General features: G+C 48.6%; 1 protein-coding gene across 5 annotated transcripts; it reads left to right on the top strand.

Moving 5' to 3' along the window:
• The first annotated feature begins 9,749 nt into the window (after nucleotides 1-9,749).
• LOC100191505 (uncharacterized) lies at nucleotides 9,750-16,193 on the top strand. 5 transcript variants are annotated; one of them, XM_020553006.3, is made up of 10 exons: nucleotides 9,811-10,185; nucleotides 10,280-10,339; nucleotides 10,779-11,124; nucleotides 11,649-11,788; nucleotides 13,645-14,049; nucleotides 14,138-14,292; nucleotides 14,547-14,621; nucleotides 14,752-15,027; nucleotides 15,176-15,523; nucleotides 15,623-16,193. In XM_020553006.3, exons 4-10 carry the CDS (start codon nucleotides 11,713-11,715, stop codon nucleotides 15,911-15,913), a joined length of 1,626 nt encoding a protein of 541 aa, XP_020408595.1. In that variant the 5' UTR covers nucleotides 9,811-10,185; nucleotides 10,280-10,339; nucleotides 10,779-11,124; nucleotides 11,649-11,712; the 3' UTR covers nucleotides 15,914-16,193. The 5 variants fall into 5 exon arrangements, with proteins under 5 accessions (XP_008680971.1, XP_020408595.1, XP_035823549.1 ...); XM_035967656.1 differs by having other exon boundaries at nucleotides 10,779-11,484; XM_008682749.3 differs by lacking the exon at nucleotides 10,779-11,124 and having other exon boundaries at nucleotides 9,750-10,185.
• The last annotated feature ends 601 nt before the right edge of the window (nucleotides 16,194-16,794 follow it).

Here is a 16,794-nt window from a genome sequence, read left to right as displayed (position 1 = left end):
CCGAGACCTCCCCTACGTCCTCGACCACTTCACCGGAGCCATCTCGCCGCTGGTAAGCCCCTCCGCCCTTTCTTCCGCCGCGGTTACTGTTTAACTTAGAAGAAGGACCTCGGGTTAGGAGGTGAAGAACCCGAGGGGTTTTCTGTAGCGTCAGTGACTCATGTGAATAGTAGCCTAAGGACTAATCCGCGAAAAAAACTTAGAATATCCGCCAGGGACCCCAGTGCAAAGTGGATTTCCATTTAATCAATTCTGATTAACCTTTTTAAATAACCAGAGAACTTGTAAAATCCATAACTTAAAAAATCCTTCATAAAAAGTTGTCAAACTAATTTTGTTAGTTCCTGAATATTATGAACTATCATTTAAAAATGATAAACCCTATACTTTCTGTTCTAAATTTTAGAGTTTAAAATTAAAAACAGAAACCTACCAAACCTAGTTTAATTAAGAAAAATTAGTTTTTCTTCTGCACTGAATTTGAAAAAAATTGTAGATGTTCAACCCTCATTTAGACACTGTTTAAAAATAGTAGGAACCCCAGCATTGAAAAATATGATGTAGATATTCATTTAAAGCTATTTTGCCCAAAACTTAAGAAAAATCAGAAAGGCATTAGAAAGTAATGAACAGTGAATAGAATTATTTTTCCTAGTTTACTTAAGTAACAAAGAACCTAGGAAAAATAAAGAGACCTTTAGTCCAGATCAGTTTTAGATTAGAATGCTTTATTTAGCCTTATTTGAACTGAAAATCAATTATTAGAGTTACAAAATTATGCCCAAAATGGATAATAAAAATCCAGTGGACTTATAACCACCAGAGCCCCACTACAAAAATGATGAACACCTCAGCCCAACATATTAAGTAAGGAAAAAAAATATAGAATGATAAGGAGGTAATTTCCAAATAAATCATGAACAACCCCTAATAATGTGATAATGGGAAACCAAAAATTGACTAAGTCCATAATAAGATAAACCACCAGAGAAAAATACAAACCCATGAAAAAGGAGCAAACTCTTACCTATTGCTACTGTTTTATGAGAAAGGCCACTAAATTCAAATAATGCATACCACCCCTTCCCTTAAGCAAAAAGATGCCAAACTTCAGAATGATTGCTCTTGCACAAAATAATAACCAAGAAAAATAAGAACTCTGTTGTTTGATATTTTTCAAATATAGTGGTAGTAGAAAGCACCTAATTGGCTAGAAACTTGAGAAAACCACAGCAAAATAACTAAAAGGTATTAATGGCTAGAAATTTGTATCAAGTCATGTTATAACACCTAAAAGCCAGCAAAAATAAGTTTTAGAGAATTACCCACTGTTAAATAATAGTTGTAGTTCAAAGCAACCCTTCTGCCCTAGAATTTAATAATTTTGTCCAGAAAAAATTATTCACTTTCTGATCCCCAAATTTTGAAACAAAGAAACATACCCCAGTGCCAAGCCACTGTAATTTTTGCAGAATTTGTGGAATTTTATTAAAGCAACTTGTAGTTCAAACCTACTCCCAAAACATTTAAGAGAATAAAAGAAAAGGAAAGAAAACATAAAGCTCACTCTAATAAGCCTATCTTGAATACTTATTAACTCTCACTAAGACTTAAAAAGAATTCAGTGGAACCCCCTACCACTTGCCTTAGCTAAGTTTAACATAAATTACCAAGTATACCACCCAAGGGTATTACATAAGTAGGGCTAACCTGGTTTAACTCAAGTAGGTCATACATCGTCAAAAGTTGTAATTTCTAAAAGCACATATCATATCATGCATATATCTTACGCATTGCATTCATTAGATTGTAATCTTGCCGACGGAGAGTACGTGCTCATCCCCGAGCAAGGACCTGTCCAAGAGGAGGACCAGGAGCAGGCTTCAGAGGCTGCTATTGAGGATCTCCCTGCAGCCCCAGCAATTGAAGGCAAGCCCCGGTTATATGCATAACCGTTTATATATGCTATTTTACTACACTTAATGTTTGTAGGTTTGTAATGTGCGCTTAAGTGTAGGAGTTGCTTGAAACCTCTAGCTGCATGAACTTAGGATTCCTTTTTGAGATAAATACTAGTATGCTAGGTCGAGTAGCGGCTTTGCTAATCAGGATCTCGGTAGAAGTCGAGTGATTTTTCTAGCGCTCGCGCGAGGTCAGGAATTGATTGTATTCATCTTGATAACGGGGTATATGTTGGTCTATGGACTTGGATCCAGGGAGGATGTCTTGTCCATGAGACGGGAAAAAGAATTAAGGATTAATGTGTGGATACCTGAGTCAAGCTTTTGAACGTACTAAGCACATGCCGGGAAATATGGTAACCGGTAAACCTAGTACCTGAGTGAAGCCGGGCGCGGACTTTATCCCTCATGCGACCTGAGACTGGGTCTCCCATGCTAGCTATGGTGGGTACAAGTGCGGTCACTGCACGGCGGCAGCCGGGGTCAGTGGAGCATTGTATGCCAAGGCGGTGAGGCCTGGACGCGAACGGGGAATCGATGGGGACGGTTGTCATGTGTGGGGTCGGAGTACCCTGACATGCCGTGTGTTTAGGTTTCCCTTGCAAGGTTAAAACTCGATTCGAATCGTCTGCTTCTCGCAGCTAATGAGACTGCTTGACCCCTTGTACTGCATCGAGTAAGAAGTGAAATGAGGTTACATGAGATAACTTGTTGATTGAACTAAATGCGTGTTACCATGTATGCTTAGAAGAAGTAAATCTAGCTAAGTTAATGATGATAGAATTGGAAAAACTAAAAGTTGATTTTAGAAACAGCTAGTGCTTTTGGCAAACCAAACCCCTCAGCCAAACAGCTGCATAGTCTAGAGGTAGAGGAGTAGACTCCTCACACCGGGTAAGTCTAGCTGAGTATTAGTATACTCAGCCTTGCTTGTGGCATAATTTTTGCAGGTACCATTCAGGAAATGGTTGATGGTGTGACTTGGCCTACCACCCTGCCACCGGGTTGGACGGTCGAGTGGGATGTTGCTCCGGCAGGAGAGGAGCACGAGGAGTAGTGGGCTAGGCCTTGCCCAATTTCTCGATACCGACGACATCGATTATCCGCTGCACTTTATTTTGTGAACTTCATTTGCTACTCAAAAACTTCGATTAATGTAATAATTCAGTACTTAATTTGAGGTTTTCCTGTTTTATTGTATTTCTTCTGTGACTCACCTTCGAGTGAGATTGTGGAATTTGATCCTGGTTAAGTGGCTCTATCAGACTAGATCTGAGGGACTGACGGGTTATTCCGATTTAAGTGTGTTACGGCCCCTGAGGCGTGATTTAGGCACTTAAGCTGGAATAATTCGGGTGGTTCCGCCACATGTTGTGAGTCTTGAGTACGGCCGGACCGTCCACCGGAGCTCTCCGGACCGTCCGGTGGGGTCCCGGACCGTCCGCGCCTACGTGCCGGACCGTCCGGGATACGCAGCACGGGTTCCTGCATCTGTCTCCCTGTCTGCGCTTGCCCCCCAGTACTGGAGGCTGTGATGGTCACCTTTAGGGTCTCCCCTCCATCGGGAGTCTTCTCGGCTACCACTTTCCTGCAAGAAACTTTACGATCCCCATCGACCTCTTTAGCATTGCCGATGATTGTCTCTTTGCCTTTGTCTTTATCGGCTGTGTTTGGCCGAACTAGGACTTTCTTGCCCTCGAAGTCAATCATGTTCATTGGAAAAGGCTCTGTATCCACCTTCATTTCCTGAAATTTCAATCGTCCCTCGTTAATGGCCGATTGAATCTGTCGCCGAAATACATTACAATCATTAGTGGCATGAGAAAATGAGTTGTGCCACTTGCAGTATGCACGACGTTTTAGCTCGTCGGCAGATGGAACAGTGTGATTTATTTTAATGTTGCCATTTTTTAGTAATTCATCAAATATTTTATCACACTTGCCAACATTAAACGTAAACTTTACATCCTCCTGTCGTTTCTTTTGAATCGGCTGTAGGGAAGCACAAGCCGAAGATTTGGCCTGCTTTGGCCAAACCATTTCAACAGCATATATTTCTGTTGACTCGTTCTCTGAGCTACTTTGATCGCACTCTACTATATGTACGTTATGACGAATTGCTTTAGCAGTTTCTTTGCTTCGGCTTTCACAAGTCAAAGCTCTCTGGTGTAACTGTGCTAGTGTAAAAAATTGGATGCCTTCTAATCTTTCTTTTAAATAATATCGTAGACCATTAAAGGCTAATCCTGCTAGTTGTTTCTCTGCTAAATGAATTTGGAAGCATCGGTTTCTTGTATCTCGGAATCTCCGGATGTAATCATTAACCGATTCATCTTTTGCTTGTCGTAATGACACTAAATCTACCAAATCCAACTCATAGTCACTGGAGAAAAAATGATCATGAAATTTTTGTTCTAGATCCCCCCATGATGAAATGGAATTAGGAGGTAAAGTGGTGTACCACGCAAACGCAGTTCCTGTTAAAGATAATGAAAATAAACGTATGCGAAATGCCTCTGTGTCGGCCAACTCTCCTAATTGTGCTAAAAATTGGACTATGTGTTCACGTGTGTTCTTTCCTTGATCACCCGAAAATTTCACGAATTCGGGTATCCTGGTTCCCTGCGGGTATGGGTGGTGATCAAATCGGCTGTCATAAGGTTTCCGATATGATTGCCCTCCAGGGACCATGCTTACTCCGAGCTTATCTCGGAATGCCCCGGCTATTTCTTCCCTTACTATATCAATGGCAGCCGGTGCGAGACCACTGGCTCTCTGATCAAACATAGGTGGGGTTGGCTGGATATTAGCATATTATCTTTCCCCCATTGGTTTGAACTACGTGGTGCATTGCCACTTGCCCTATATGGTTCATATGTTTGATCGTTCCTTTCCAGCCTTCTCGGTGGGGCCGAAAAGTTTTCCTGGGCTCTAGATCTCGAATTAATGGGTTGATGCGTTGTATAGTGCGATGGGAAGTGCTGTTGGGACGGGTGAGGATTCAGGTAACAATCCTCCTCAAAAAGGTCATGTGCGGACTGTCCGGACATTGGCCGGACCGTCCGTGATTATGTGCGGACTGTCCGTCGTTGTACGCGGACGGTCCGACTGGGTAGTTTAGATTCTGTGTCGTGTGTGGTGGTTCGGGCGCATATCTAGGTAACTCATTAAAAATAGGCACGACTGTTGTTGGTCCGGACGGTCCGCGCTCACGTGCGGACGGTCCGGGCATGTGCAGATCGGCTGATTTGCTGCCGATTTGCGGTTGCTCAGGGTATGTGTCCATCGGCATCCCATAAAGGGGTTGTGACTGGTCGTGACAACCTGTAGCCGATGTGTTACGCGTGTTACCTCCTAACTCAACCTCGTGCGAAGGAAAATTTGCGATACTAGATTTATCAAATGCACGTACTAGTCTCTTAAGATCGCTTTGCATACCCCCTATGATGTTCTGCATTTGTTCATGTTGCTCTTCTACATAATTTCTAAGAGATTGTAGCTCGTTGGTATTACTTACATTGGGGATATCTGGCGTGGGTAGGAGCGAAGTCGGATCCGTCGCCCGGTGTCGGACGACCTTGTTGTTCCTGTCCACTTTGAAGTTGGCCAAGAATTTTGCTTTCGCCTCCTGGATCATCTGCTCCTTGTGCTCCTCAAACTGGAGCTGCTCGTCAGCCGACAAGGTTTCCCAAGTCGGCTCTATGATGTTGCTTGGAGAAATATCAGAGCTATCCCTTGAACCGGCCATTGAGGGCCGATTTGATGAGCCTAGATGTGTTGTCCCCAGCGGAGTCGCTAAAAAGTATGTTGACACCTTTTTGGAGGCGCCAATCACTTCAAAAGAACCAGTGGCGGTGCTCTCTGGTCAGGCGCGGACAACAGGGCCGGACGGTCCGCGACCTGGCGCAGGAACTCGGGTTCCCTGCCTGACGGCCGGACGGTCCGCGCCCTAGGGCCGGACGGTCCGCGCGTGCGCAGGGGCGGCAGAAGATCGCCGGCGGTGCCTGGATCTCGCTCCCGGGAGGGACCCCGTCGGGGAGGAGAGATCCTAGGTGGTGTCTAGGCTCGGGTAGACCGACCTAGACTCCTCTAATCGACGTAGAGTCGAGGAGAGGCGGAGAATTTGGGGATTGGAAGACTAAACCTAAACTAGACTAGAACTACTCCTAGGATAAAATGTAAATTGTATTGATTGAAGGTTCGATTCGTTGTTTCAAATCGGCCGTAGACCTCTCTATTTATAGAGGAGGAGGGTTGGACCCGTTACAAACAAATTTCCGAGTGAATCCCGTGAATCTAGCTAACAACCGTAGCACAAAACTCGGAACCCTAAACTGCTCTGCGCACGCGCGGATCGTCCGCTCTGCTCAAAATGGGCTCCAACACCTTGTCCATATTTATGTAAGTTTTCTACGATCACCGGGGGGGGGCATGGGTATATTGCGATGAGCCGATGGCTGTAATATGTACGCACAGCACTAGTAACGAACAAAAGGTGATAAGTTTTTGTTTTTTTTAAAAAAAAGAGAGAAGTCTTTGGCATCCAACTTTGGTATTGACAAATCTGACGCCTGACGGGCTTTAAAAGGGCCCACACTGTCAAAACATGGTAACCAGGCCCGACTCTGCCCATAGAAGTTAATGGGCACCAAAAAGCTCTGTTTCAGAAGAGACCGACTTGCCGGCCAGATGTATCCTCCCTCGTCCTTGGCCTTTTCTCATTGCCGCCGTGGCCTCGCCGTTGCTGCTGGGGATTCGAGGTGAGTACCAAAAAAAAAACTGTAAATAAGCTCCCTCGGTTCTTCCATGCTTCATGTACCCAGCTAGCTAGCGCAGCCTTCATGACTACTGCACTCGTGCGCAAATGTGCTGTAGACATCCGTCCACGATGTGGCCAGGCTTCTGTAAGAAAGAAATCGAGTGGATCGTGATTGCTTGGTTCTCTCCATTATTTCGCACTGACTTTACACGTCACGTGTAGGGTGTAGCCGAAGAAAGTATCATAGCTGGCCGTGCATTGGTTATCGGTTATCCCATTCCAAACATCGCGTGGCTCGTCACTGTCGCTCCGAACACTCCACGGCGAGTAAATATAACGTCGCGTGGCCGCCGTGTCTCGCCCGCCCTCGGCCTCGGGTTCTCGGTCTCACGCTGACCTGCGGTAAGTCTAGCGGATCAGGCACGACGCTGCCAAAGCCAAGCCTGTCCGTACCACTCCCACGCGCCCGCGGGGCGGTGGTCTGTCCGCCTCGGCGCACCTACCCGATCGCCGCGGGATCGAAGGAGCCAAAGCTACATCGTCGCCAGTGGCGAAGAAGACGATGCATGAGACATCCCCATGTGTGCTCGCCACGTACTCCGTGGCCGTTAGCACCTCGGCCAGAGCGGCAGCTTGGAGCGCACCGGCCGGCGGTCGCGTACGCGTACGTGCGCGCGCTGCTTTGCTCGCGCGCGTGCCCTCACGTCCAAGGCAGTAGTAGTGTTCCCGACCTGGCATGGCACGGTGCTGTCGGCGCACGTCCCTCGGTACGCTTCACAAGAGATCTATTATACGAGCGACTTACGAGGTAGGTTGCCGTTGTCACTATAGCGTTTAAAATCTGCCGTTGTCACTATAACAGTTCGGGGTATACATGTCCAAACGGGCCGACCCGGTAGTGGGCCCGTGACCCGGCACGGTCGTGGCCCGGCACGAGCACGGCACGGCCCGACTAGAGGCGTGCCCGGGCCGGCCCGGTTCAATAGCCGTGCCGGGCTTGGGCTGGCCGTCGGGCCCGCGGTGCAGGCACGGGCCCGGCACGGTTAATTGGTAGGCACGGTAACGGCCCGTTTGAGGGACTTGTAATATGTGTTTATATGTGTATCTAAAATTCTTTTGTCTAAATATGTATCTAAAATTATAAATATAATTAATAAATCTAAAATAAATTTGAATATTACATTTAAATTCTGAATTTTGAAGTGTTTTTTTTTGTTTATGGGACCGGGCCCAACCCGGCACGACAGGCCCGCCGTGCCTCCGGCCCGGCACGGCCCGTGTAAGGATAACCGTGCCGGGCTTGGGCCGCGTTAGCCAACCCGCGGGCCGGCCCGGCACGGCACGATACCAAACCGTGCCGGGCTTGGACTAGTGTCTTTCGTGCCGGGCCAAGCCGTGCCCGGGCCGGGCCGGCCCGGCACGGCCCATTGGACATGTATAGTTCGGGGCTTCGCGCGCGGTGGCCAGTGGTTAAGATCTGCACTGCTGCTTCGCTTAACAGGGGAGGGAAACTGGGCCACGACGCCACTTTGAGCCAAACGATTCGTTGGCTCTTCATCATCGCGCAGCTGCTTGCCGTGCTTGCTGTGTGGTCAGTCAATCTGAGCTGCATCCATGTATCTATCTGTATCCTGTAGTTTGCACTGAACATCTGATGACTGCCTTACTGGCGACGCGGCCAGTTTATATATGGTTGTACCTTGTGTCCTCTGTTACATCTCGGCACAACATAACTTGTGTGTTCATAACAAGCAATATCCGTATAGAGATCGACCTAATATATTTATTGGCGTGCCCATAATCGATGATGTTTTACATGACACAGATGTACACACACAATTCTTAGACATATCTTGCGTAGACTGACTGACGGAAACAAGACAGATGCACGATCCTGGATCGGAACAGGAGCCTACACACACACACACAAAAACAGGTGTCGATCGCCTTCTCTTGTTCTCGAAAATACGGAAACATGACTTCGTAAATTCAAAAAACGGATGACCAAAATAAACACACGACTTTATGTCAGAGACACTGCAAAGTAAGCTGCTAACAGGTTTCATTAAGAAAACCGTACTGGCGACAGAACTTTGCGTGGTTCCAACGGTCATTTTTTTAAAAAAAACGTGAACGAGAGGAGAGCTGTTTCGTTTCAGGCCCAAGTAAAGTAACCAACTGGCATTCAACGTACATATATTTTATACTACTGTATATATACTGCACAGTGCCACAGCCTGACCGGCCCATATGCAGCCTACTCCCGCCGTCCCCGCGCCGTACTCGGTACGCCGTTCCGATCCACGCACCGCGGCGGCGCCGGTGGCCACAGCACGCCGTTCCGTTCCCGACGGGCGACGGCTCACGCGACGCGACGCGAGGGTGCGTGTGTGCGTGTTATAATCAACGGGCCCGAGAAGCACAATTGCGCCCGTTTGTCGCCTCCCGCGCACGGGGACGGGGCATTGCGGATTTGCGCGGCCCGGGGGGAGTTGGGACCAGGAAGGACATCGGCATGTTTGCGTGCTCCAAGCACCAGCCGATGGTCCATGGACGGCTTTTGTTTCTACCAATCCTTCTATTCTTCCGCGCTAATCAATGCACTTGTTTTTTTCCTGCGCGCGTACGCTCTTGGGCCTCGGCGACGGCGAGGCTGAGCCATCGGTCCAGCCAGGATCACCGAGGCCTTCATCTGCACCGTAGCGACACATCCGTAGAACGGAGAAAACACCGTAGCATTTTCGGCTGCACGTACAGGAGGTGTAGTGCTCGCTCACGTGAGAACGGGTCCTTCAGCACCCTGGTTTTCATTCAGGCCGTCCTTCTTTAGTTCTTTCTGGGATCCAACGGCTTTTCTGAGTTCCGACGGACTCCCGGTTCTCGGTCACTGTTGTGAATGAAAGGCGGGCCAGGGGTTTCTCGGTCAGTCCTGCGGGGAAGGGAAGCCGAATGGATTTTTTTCGGGATCTTAAGGAGTGAAACTGACAACGAAGAAAATGACAGGACTAGCCTAGGAGCGGTGGCAGAGGCCAGAGGCCAGAGGGTGGAGTGTGGCAAGAGAAGCAAGCAAACGATCCGGCATCGCGGGTTGCAGAGCATTGGATGCTGTGTGCCCCCACCCCACCCCACCCGGCGCATGCAGATGGCTCCAACCCTTTTTTCTAGTGGCGGACCTGACCTGATCGCCTCGTGGTTTGTCATTGCAAGGTGCAAGCAAACTTGAAAAAAAAAACACACGTCCTGCTCCGTCCGAATCGCTACTCCGCCGCGCTTCTCATCACCGTCAAGAGATAGTCAGACAGTTCCAGCCCCCTTTCCACACGCACACTCCTCTCCCTTCCTCTCCTCCGCTTCCATCCCTGGGCTGTGCGCTACTACTCCCCCTGCTGGCCGCTGCTCTGCTCTCACGCATGTTTTCACATCCAAGCGCCTGCCCCTCGCCCTCGCCGCCACAGTGGTAACCCGGTAAAGAAGAAGCTTTGCTCTCTCCCTGGATGAATCGCTTGCTGTTGCTCTCTCTCCCCGGCTAAGTCGATTTAGCTTCTCTTCTCGCTCGCAGATCCATGCCGGGCGGCGGCCGCTGACTTGCTGCTGTTGGCTTCAACGGCCGCAGGCAAAGGTACTTCTGTTCTGCCTTCTATTCTATCTCCCTCTACCCCCGCCGACATTTTGCCAAGCGCTTGCTATTATGTTATCTCAGGAATGGCGCGGGCGCCGGCGCCGGCCGTGCCGTTCCAGTTCCCTCTTCTCATCTTTCTTCACTCGCGCCGGCCTCCCACACAAGTGTCGTCCCGTAGGCGGTAGCGCCACCCACCAAAACCCAAGCACTTGCCACCTGACCTAGTCGGAGCCGGCGCCGTAATCAAAGGCGGGAAAGAAAGGTTGAGAGAAAGAGCGGTCAATTGAAGGCTGGTTACTCTGGCCGTGAACCATCAGCGCGCTGCTGTACGTGCTACGCGAGTGCTTTGTCTGAAAAGAACAGTCAAATTCCGGCCTTTTTACCGCTGCAGCCTGCAGGTGTGCTCTGGTTTTTACTACCCGCCTCCTCGCCTTTTCAGGTCGTCATCGCTTTCCGGCAGCCCGTTTCATTGGGAAAGCGACGACGAGGCGAGGCGAGGCGACGGCCGCGCCCTGCCCCAGCCGTGCCGCACTAACCGAGTAACCGACCGACGCTTGCCGTTGCAGCCCCACCACGCGCAAAAAAAAAAAAAAAACCGCACGTCCTTCCCCTCCACAGTCCACGGCTCCACGCCTGCCCAATTTTTGTCCAGCCCATTGGGCAGTTCCTTTCCTCCACCAGTCCCCCCAGTTCAAATTTCAAACGCCTCCGCACGGTCGCCGCCGCGCTGCGTCGTCGTCTCCTCGACCGCGGATCCCCTGATGCTCCTGGTGCTGTAAGGCGCGGTACGTCAGGACGGCTGCTACCAGTGGAGGCCGTTCACGGTCGGCTTATCAGGACACTATCATTAGCCGCATCTAATTGCAAGATTACCTCCTTCTCGTCCGGCTACAGTGTACCTCCTTTCTTTGATGGCCTAATCATTAGGCTATCTCCAGCCTCCCCCTATCACGAAAAGGCGCGTTGCGAGACCCCTGGTGTTTCGTGTGCGTTGGGAGCTCGGAGCTAGCTCCGTGTCCGGCCGGGGTGTGTGGTGGCGCGTCGCGGCAGTAAATAAATTAAAGCTGGGCTTCTTTTCTGCGGGCGGTCGCCATGCACGCTGCCCCGTGATTATTGCGCTTGGGAGTACCGGTAGACAGTGAGCGGTAGGGGAGAGGACTCCACAGTGTTGTGCCATCTATCTTTGCGAGATCGCAGCGCATTTATTTTTTTGCAGCAGTTTGCGGTCTGACGACCGGCCCCCGCCTCCTCATTCATCAAATCCTGATGCTATACGGTGGGGTTTCGCCTCTTCATTCATGTCTTTCAGTTACTGCTGGTAGCGCTAGCGCGGCGCGGCGGCGGCGGCGTAGGAGGAGGGGTCGGCGGCGGAGATGAGGATGAAGACGCTGGCGTGCTGCCGGCGGCGGCCTCAAGACTTCAGCATCGATATGGACCAAGAGCCCGACAGTAAGCAAAAACTCCCTCCCTGCCCACAAGATCCTCCCTCACCCCTGGTTCTCCCTTTCTTCCTGCATCAGCGCAGCGCAGGCTTATGGTGTGCGCTAGTTATCAGTCGTTGGGCTGTTCAGCCTGCCCCGTACCTCGGATCTCTTTTATAAACTTAGATTTTTAATCTAGATTCTAGGGTCTACCAAACTTTATTCACTAGTTTTTTTAAAAACAAAAATATCCAGTAGCTGTTCGCCTGCCCAAAATCGCACACAGGAAGATGAGAAGCAAGTTTGTTCATATAAAAAAAAGGATACACATTACTACAGCCTAGAGGCTAGAGAGGCACGGCACCGTGGGCGCGAGGTTACGGCCGAAGTGACCATTCACCAGAGCCCTACAGTGCCACCAGAGCCCTACAGTGCCCTCTCCCCTTGATCAGCGACTGCAGCGCCGCGCCGTGCAGGCCGTGCTGTGGGCACTGGGAACGTGCGAGTAATGGGGGTCACGGGAAGATCCCAGGGCACTCAAAGGAGCAAGCAGCCACGCCCACGCGGCCTCGTGCCACCTGATGCGACCGGCGGCCGGCCCGGCCGCACCACATGTTCGCATTCATAGCTGATGGTAGCCTGCTCCTTCCATCGCAACAGCCGGTAGACCGTAGACTCCATGAACCCTTTTTTTTCTCTTTGTAACTCTGACGGGCATTTGTTTGCCTTTTCTTGCTGGCTCTCCATGGATCTCACAATCGAACCAGAGTCCCTCTTGCTACTTCCGATTATCTTTAGATTAGAGTTCGTCAGCACTAAGTAGCAGGTTTGTAAATATACTTGTACAGATCAAAAGCGGTCCCCCGGCTGTTTTCTGCAATGTCAGGTGCGGGCGGTGCCGCATCCATGGCCCTCATTGACTTTGTGCGCAAAAGACTAGCCGGTAGCGTAGTGGAGCGCTGCTTTTTAGACACTGCGCAGGGGAAAGGCACCCCGTCGTTTTGGACTTATTACGTTGTTGCAAGAATCTTGCGACTGAACAATTCTCAATGGCATGCCATGTGTGGGCTACTGGGCTAGCCGGCTAGTTGACAAATTGCAGAATAAAACCCTACAGTACTGTGATTTCAAAATAAAGTAGCTCTGGTCTCTGTGTTGTTACGATTGGAGTAGATATCTGCTAAGTCCTTCCATTTTAGTTTCTTTTTTTCTTTCAATCCTTTAGAAGGGTGGGCCTGGTGCAGTGGCAGAGCCTACCATCTGTAACTAGAAGGTCCGGGTTCGAGCTATACCACAACTTACCATTAGATTTTCTTGTACTTTCTTAGTTTAAATTGATGTTCTATTTGCATCCATTTGCTGTGCTGACTATCTAGTCATTTGATTTTCCCTTCTGTTTTGGTTCTAGTCGAGTGAATAGGCAGGTTCTGCATTGTAGCCGAGGAAGTATTTTTGTTACAGACTTACAGCCAATGGAAACACAAGATTCACAAACAGCTTCTAGGAAGTTCACACAAGCATGTCCAATGGTCTTCTTAATTGTTGTGGTGGCATTCTAATCACGCACTATGTATAAAACTTAAACTCTATAGCTAGCACTGCACAGCAAACAATTGCTGTGTTTCTCCGTTGGTTATTTAGGACTCTGCTGGTTTAGACGCCGGTGTTTCAGGGCACCTTGAAATTAGCTCTCTTGACGATAGCTGTGATTTGTAAATGGGTTGCCCTGTAATCTGTTTTCTTCTTTCCTTTTATTTAGCAAAATCCTAAGTGCAGGCAAGTTGACATCTGTCTGAAAACATATATTGCCAAATTGTTTTCCTGAATTACATTTTTTTTCTATTTCATTATGGTAAAGATAAGTTAAAATACATGTTGATGTAGGGGTGGTGACATATAATGGCCTCGAGACCTGCATTATCAACAGTTCCACCTATGACGATGACAGTGGCATCAGTGCAACAACAGGCGGAGATGGCTGTATCACCACTGATTCCCTTGATGATGAAGTCTCTAGTTGCTCTAGTAAAGATGCTTCTGGTTCTTCCTTCACTTCACACAGTCTTAGCAAGCAGGAGGAGCATTCACTAGATGAGTTGGGTACACCCATGGCAATTCATCTACTCCCTTTCAAAGGGAAGAAAACAATCACATATACCTTGAGTGCTTCAGATATTGAAAACATGAAGGAAAAATTTGCAAAACTATTGCTTGGTGATGATACTTCAGGAGGAGCTAGGGGCGTTTGTGTGGCTCTGGCCTTGTCTAATGGCATAATCAATCTCTCTGGTACACTTCTAGAAGCAGTTTATTTTGTGTATATTGTGGTGTCCCTGTGCTCCTTGATCATGACAGAAAAAGTGACTTAATGTTACAGCAACTGTCTTTGGAGAACTCTGGAAGCTGGAACCACTGTGCGAAGATAAAAAGATCAGGTGGAGAAAAGAAATGGACTGGTTGCTGTCTCCTACAACTTATATGGTTGAGCTGGTTCCAACAAAGCAAAGCGGAGCAGATGGATGTACATTTGAGGTGATTAGCCTCCAAATAGAATGTTCCTCACTTGCTCTGTGTCTTATTACAAGTAAAATGATTCAGAATCAAAGTTATGAAGGGCAGGCCTGGTGTAGCGGTGAGACCTGTCTCACTGAGTCGGATTTGAAATAGTTTCTCAGCATTTGTGGAGGGAAGGCTTGTCTCGATTTATCTCGAGACCTCATTCATGTGGGAGCCTCTGGCTCTTTATTCAGAATCTAACTTGGTTATTTTTCAACTGAACCATGCAGATTATGACTCCAAAGGCCCGCTCAGATGTCCATGTGAACCTTCCTGCCCTTCAGAAGCTTGACATGATGCTCATTGTATGTTGTCGTCCTCTAATCTGTGCATATGCATCATTAGGATTTAGGACATTTCTCCACTCTGTAGCATACTCCTTTACTCTGTGGAATATTTTGTATTTAGTAATGCTGTATGCAACAAAATATGCAGGAAGTAATGGACTCAATGATAGATACAGAATTCTGGTATGAGGAGAGTGGCAGCAGAGCTGATGGTCGGGGGAAAATTACAGGTCCAAGGAAGAGTAAAAAGTGGTGGCTCCCGTCTCCTCGTGTCCCTGAGCAAGGGCTATCTCAATTCCAGCGGAAAAGGCTTGTTTTTCAGGCTAAGCTTGTTCACCAGATCCTCAAAGCCGCAAAATCCATCAACGAACAAGTCCTGTCCCATATGCCTATTCCGGCCGCTGTCATGGATGCCCTTCCGAAGGCAAGTATCCACTCTAATCTAATCATGTGTTAGTACACTACAGCCTTTTGGCGATCTTGCTGCAAGCTTTGTGCTCCATGTTTGCCTACAAAACTAGTCACCGACTGAGTGTGATTCTGATGCAATGTAAATATTTTGGTCCTTGCAGTCTGGGAGGGCTAGCTTGGGTGAAGATTTGTATCAGGCTATAACCACAGATTATATTCCTGTAGAGGAAATATTTGTTTCGCTCAGTTTGAAAACCGAGCATAGTGTGCTCGAGACTATTAACCGGTTGGAGGGCGCCGTGTTTGCATGGAACCAAAGAATTCTGGAGGAAAGAAGCAAGAGGTCCCCAGGACGCCATTCCTGGAGCTTCATGAAGGATAGCTCGTCGGAAGTTGACAAGATGTCCGCATGCATCGAAAGGGTTGACGCTCTCGTGCAGCTTCTGAAATCCAGATATCCCAACCTGCCCCCGACTTTTATAGATGTTTTAAAGGTCCAATACAACGTGGTAAGAAAGTTCGACCATTGGCTACGAGCATTTTGATAGGCCTAAATTATAAAATGGTGTGATTCTGAACGTTGACTGAAGAATGGCAACTGGATGCAGGACGTGGGCCATGCAATCGTGGAGGCCTACGCTAGGGTTCTTGTTGGGGTAGCGTTCAGCATATTGTCGCGCGTGGCGGAGATACTGCTGGAGGATGACCTGATCAAGAAGCCGAACACCCCCATGACCACGCTGAAGTTCGACCTCTCCTCTGACGTGTACTTGGCCGGCATCACCGAGACGCCACCGGGACACATCCGGCGGTCCCTGATGGACCAGATCAGCATGGTGGACGGGCGCTACGATGCCGTTGTTGGCAAGAAGAAAGAAGTGAAGCAGCTGAGGTGGTGAGGGCAGTCAGCAGCTGTTGTGTGAATCTTTTGCCGATGTACAGGGTGATGCGGGGCCCAGTGTCCGCTCCACAAGGTTACCTTTAGCAAATAGCGCGATGTAATGTATTTTTGCGACGAGTTTATAGCGTACTGTACTGTAAGATCAGCATTAGGCGAGTCCTGCCTGTCGAAGTCTCCGGGTGTTGCTGTTGCGTCTGAACGATCTGACGATGCTCTTGGTCAGCCTCTGCTGCTTTTCTTGCTGGCACCTTGATGATGATAGCATGTCGATGACGAGACCTTGCTTGAGTGCTTGACGGGTTCATGCTGACGCGTCTTCCGTTCTCGAAGCGCGGTCCGTGTTTCTGGGGCGTGTGGCCCTGTGGAGTTCGGGCTTCAGAGAATGAAGGGACCGTGCCCATTCAATTCAGAGAAGAGAATGAATGGAGGGGCCGTGTCAACTCTGAAGTCAGATTTGGAGTCAGTCGGGCTCACGCTATCGGCAGCACTCTACTCTAAATTCATACTCTAAAAGATTATATCATGATACTCTACAGTCACGATTACTCTATATCTTAACCACGTACTAGCTACTATATATTATATTATTTCTTTTCACTTCACTCCTTTCTCTGCACAAATCCTCCTCTCTTCGTCACCTCCTTTACAAAGCGTGTGCGATAAAAATGGAGTTGCTCGTACCCTCTAAAGACTATCCGCACTCATAAAACTCTAAATTTCTACCCTAAAAATAATGTTCTATCCTTATCAACGAAATTCTTTATCATATATTACGATTCCTCGCAGTCATATTCACTTCATATCTAACTCTATACCCAACGTACTGTATCCTACCATATCATGCCATGCAGCGTTCGTGCACTACTGCTGCATGCACAT

The sequence above is a fragment of the Zea mays genome, chromosome 5 (genome assembly GCF_902167145.1).
Source record: "Zea mays cultivar B73 chromosome 5, Zm-B73-REFERENCE-NAM-5.0, whole genome shotgun sequence".
NCBI classification, from domain to species: Eukaryota; Viridiplantae; Streptophyta; class Magnoliopsida; order Poales; family Poaceae; genus Zea; species Zea mays.
Note: the sequence above shows the minus strand (reverse complement) of the source record. Positions and strands in the feature narration are given on the sequence as shown.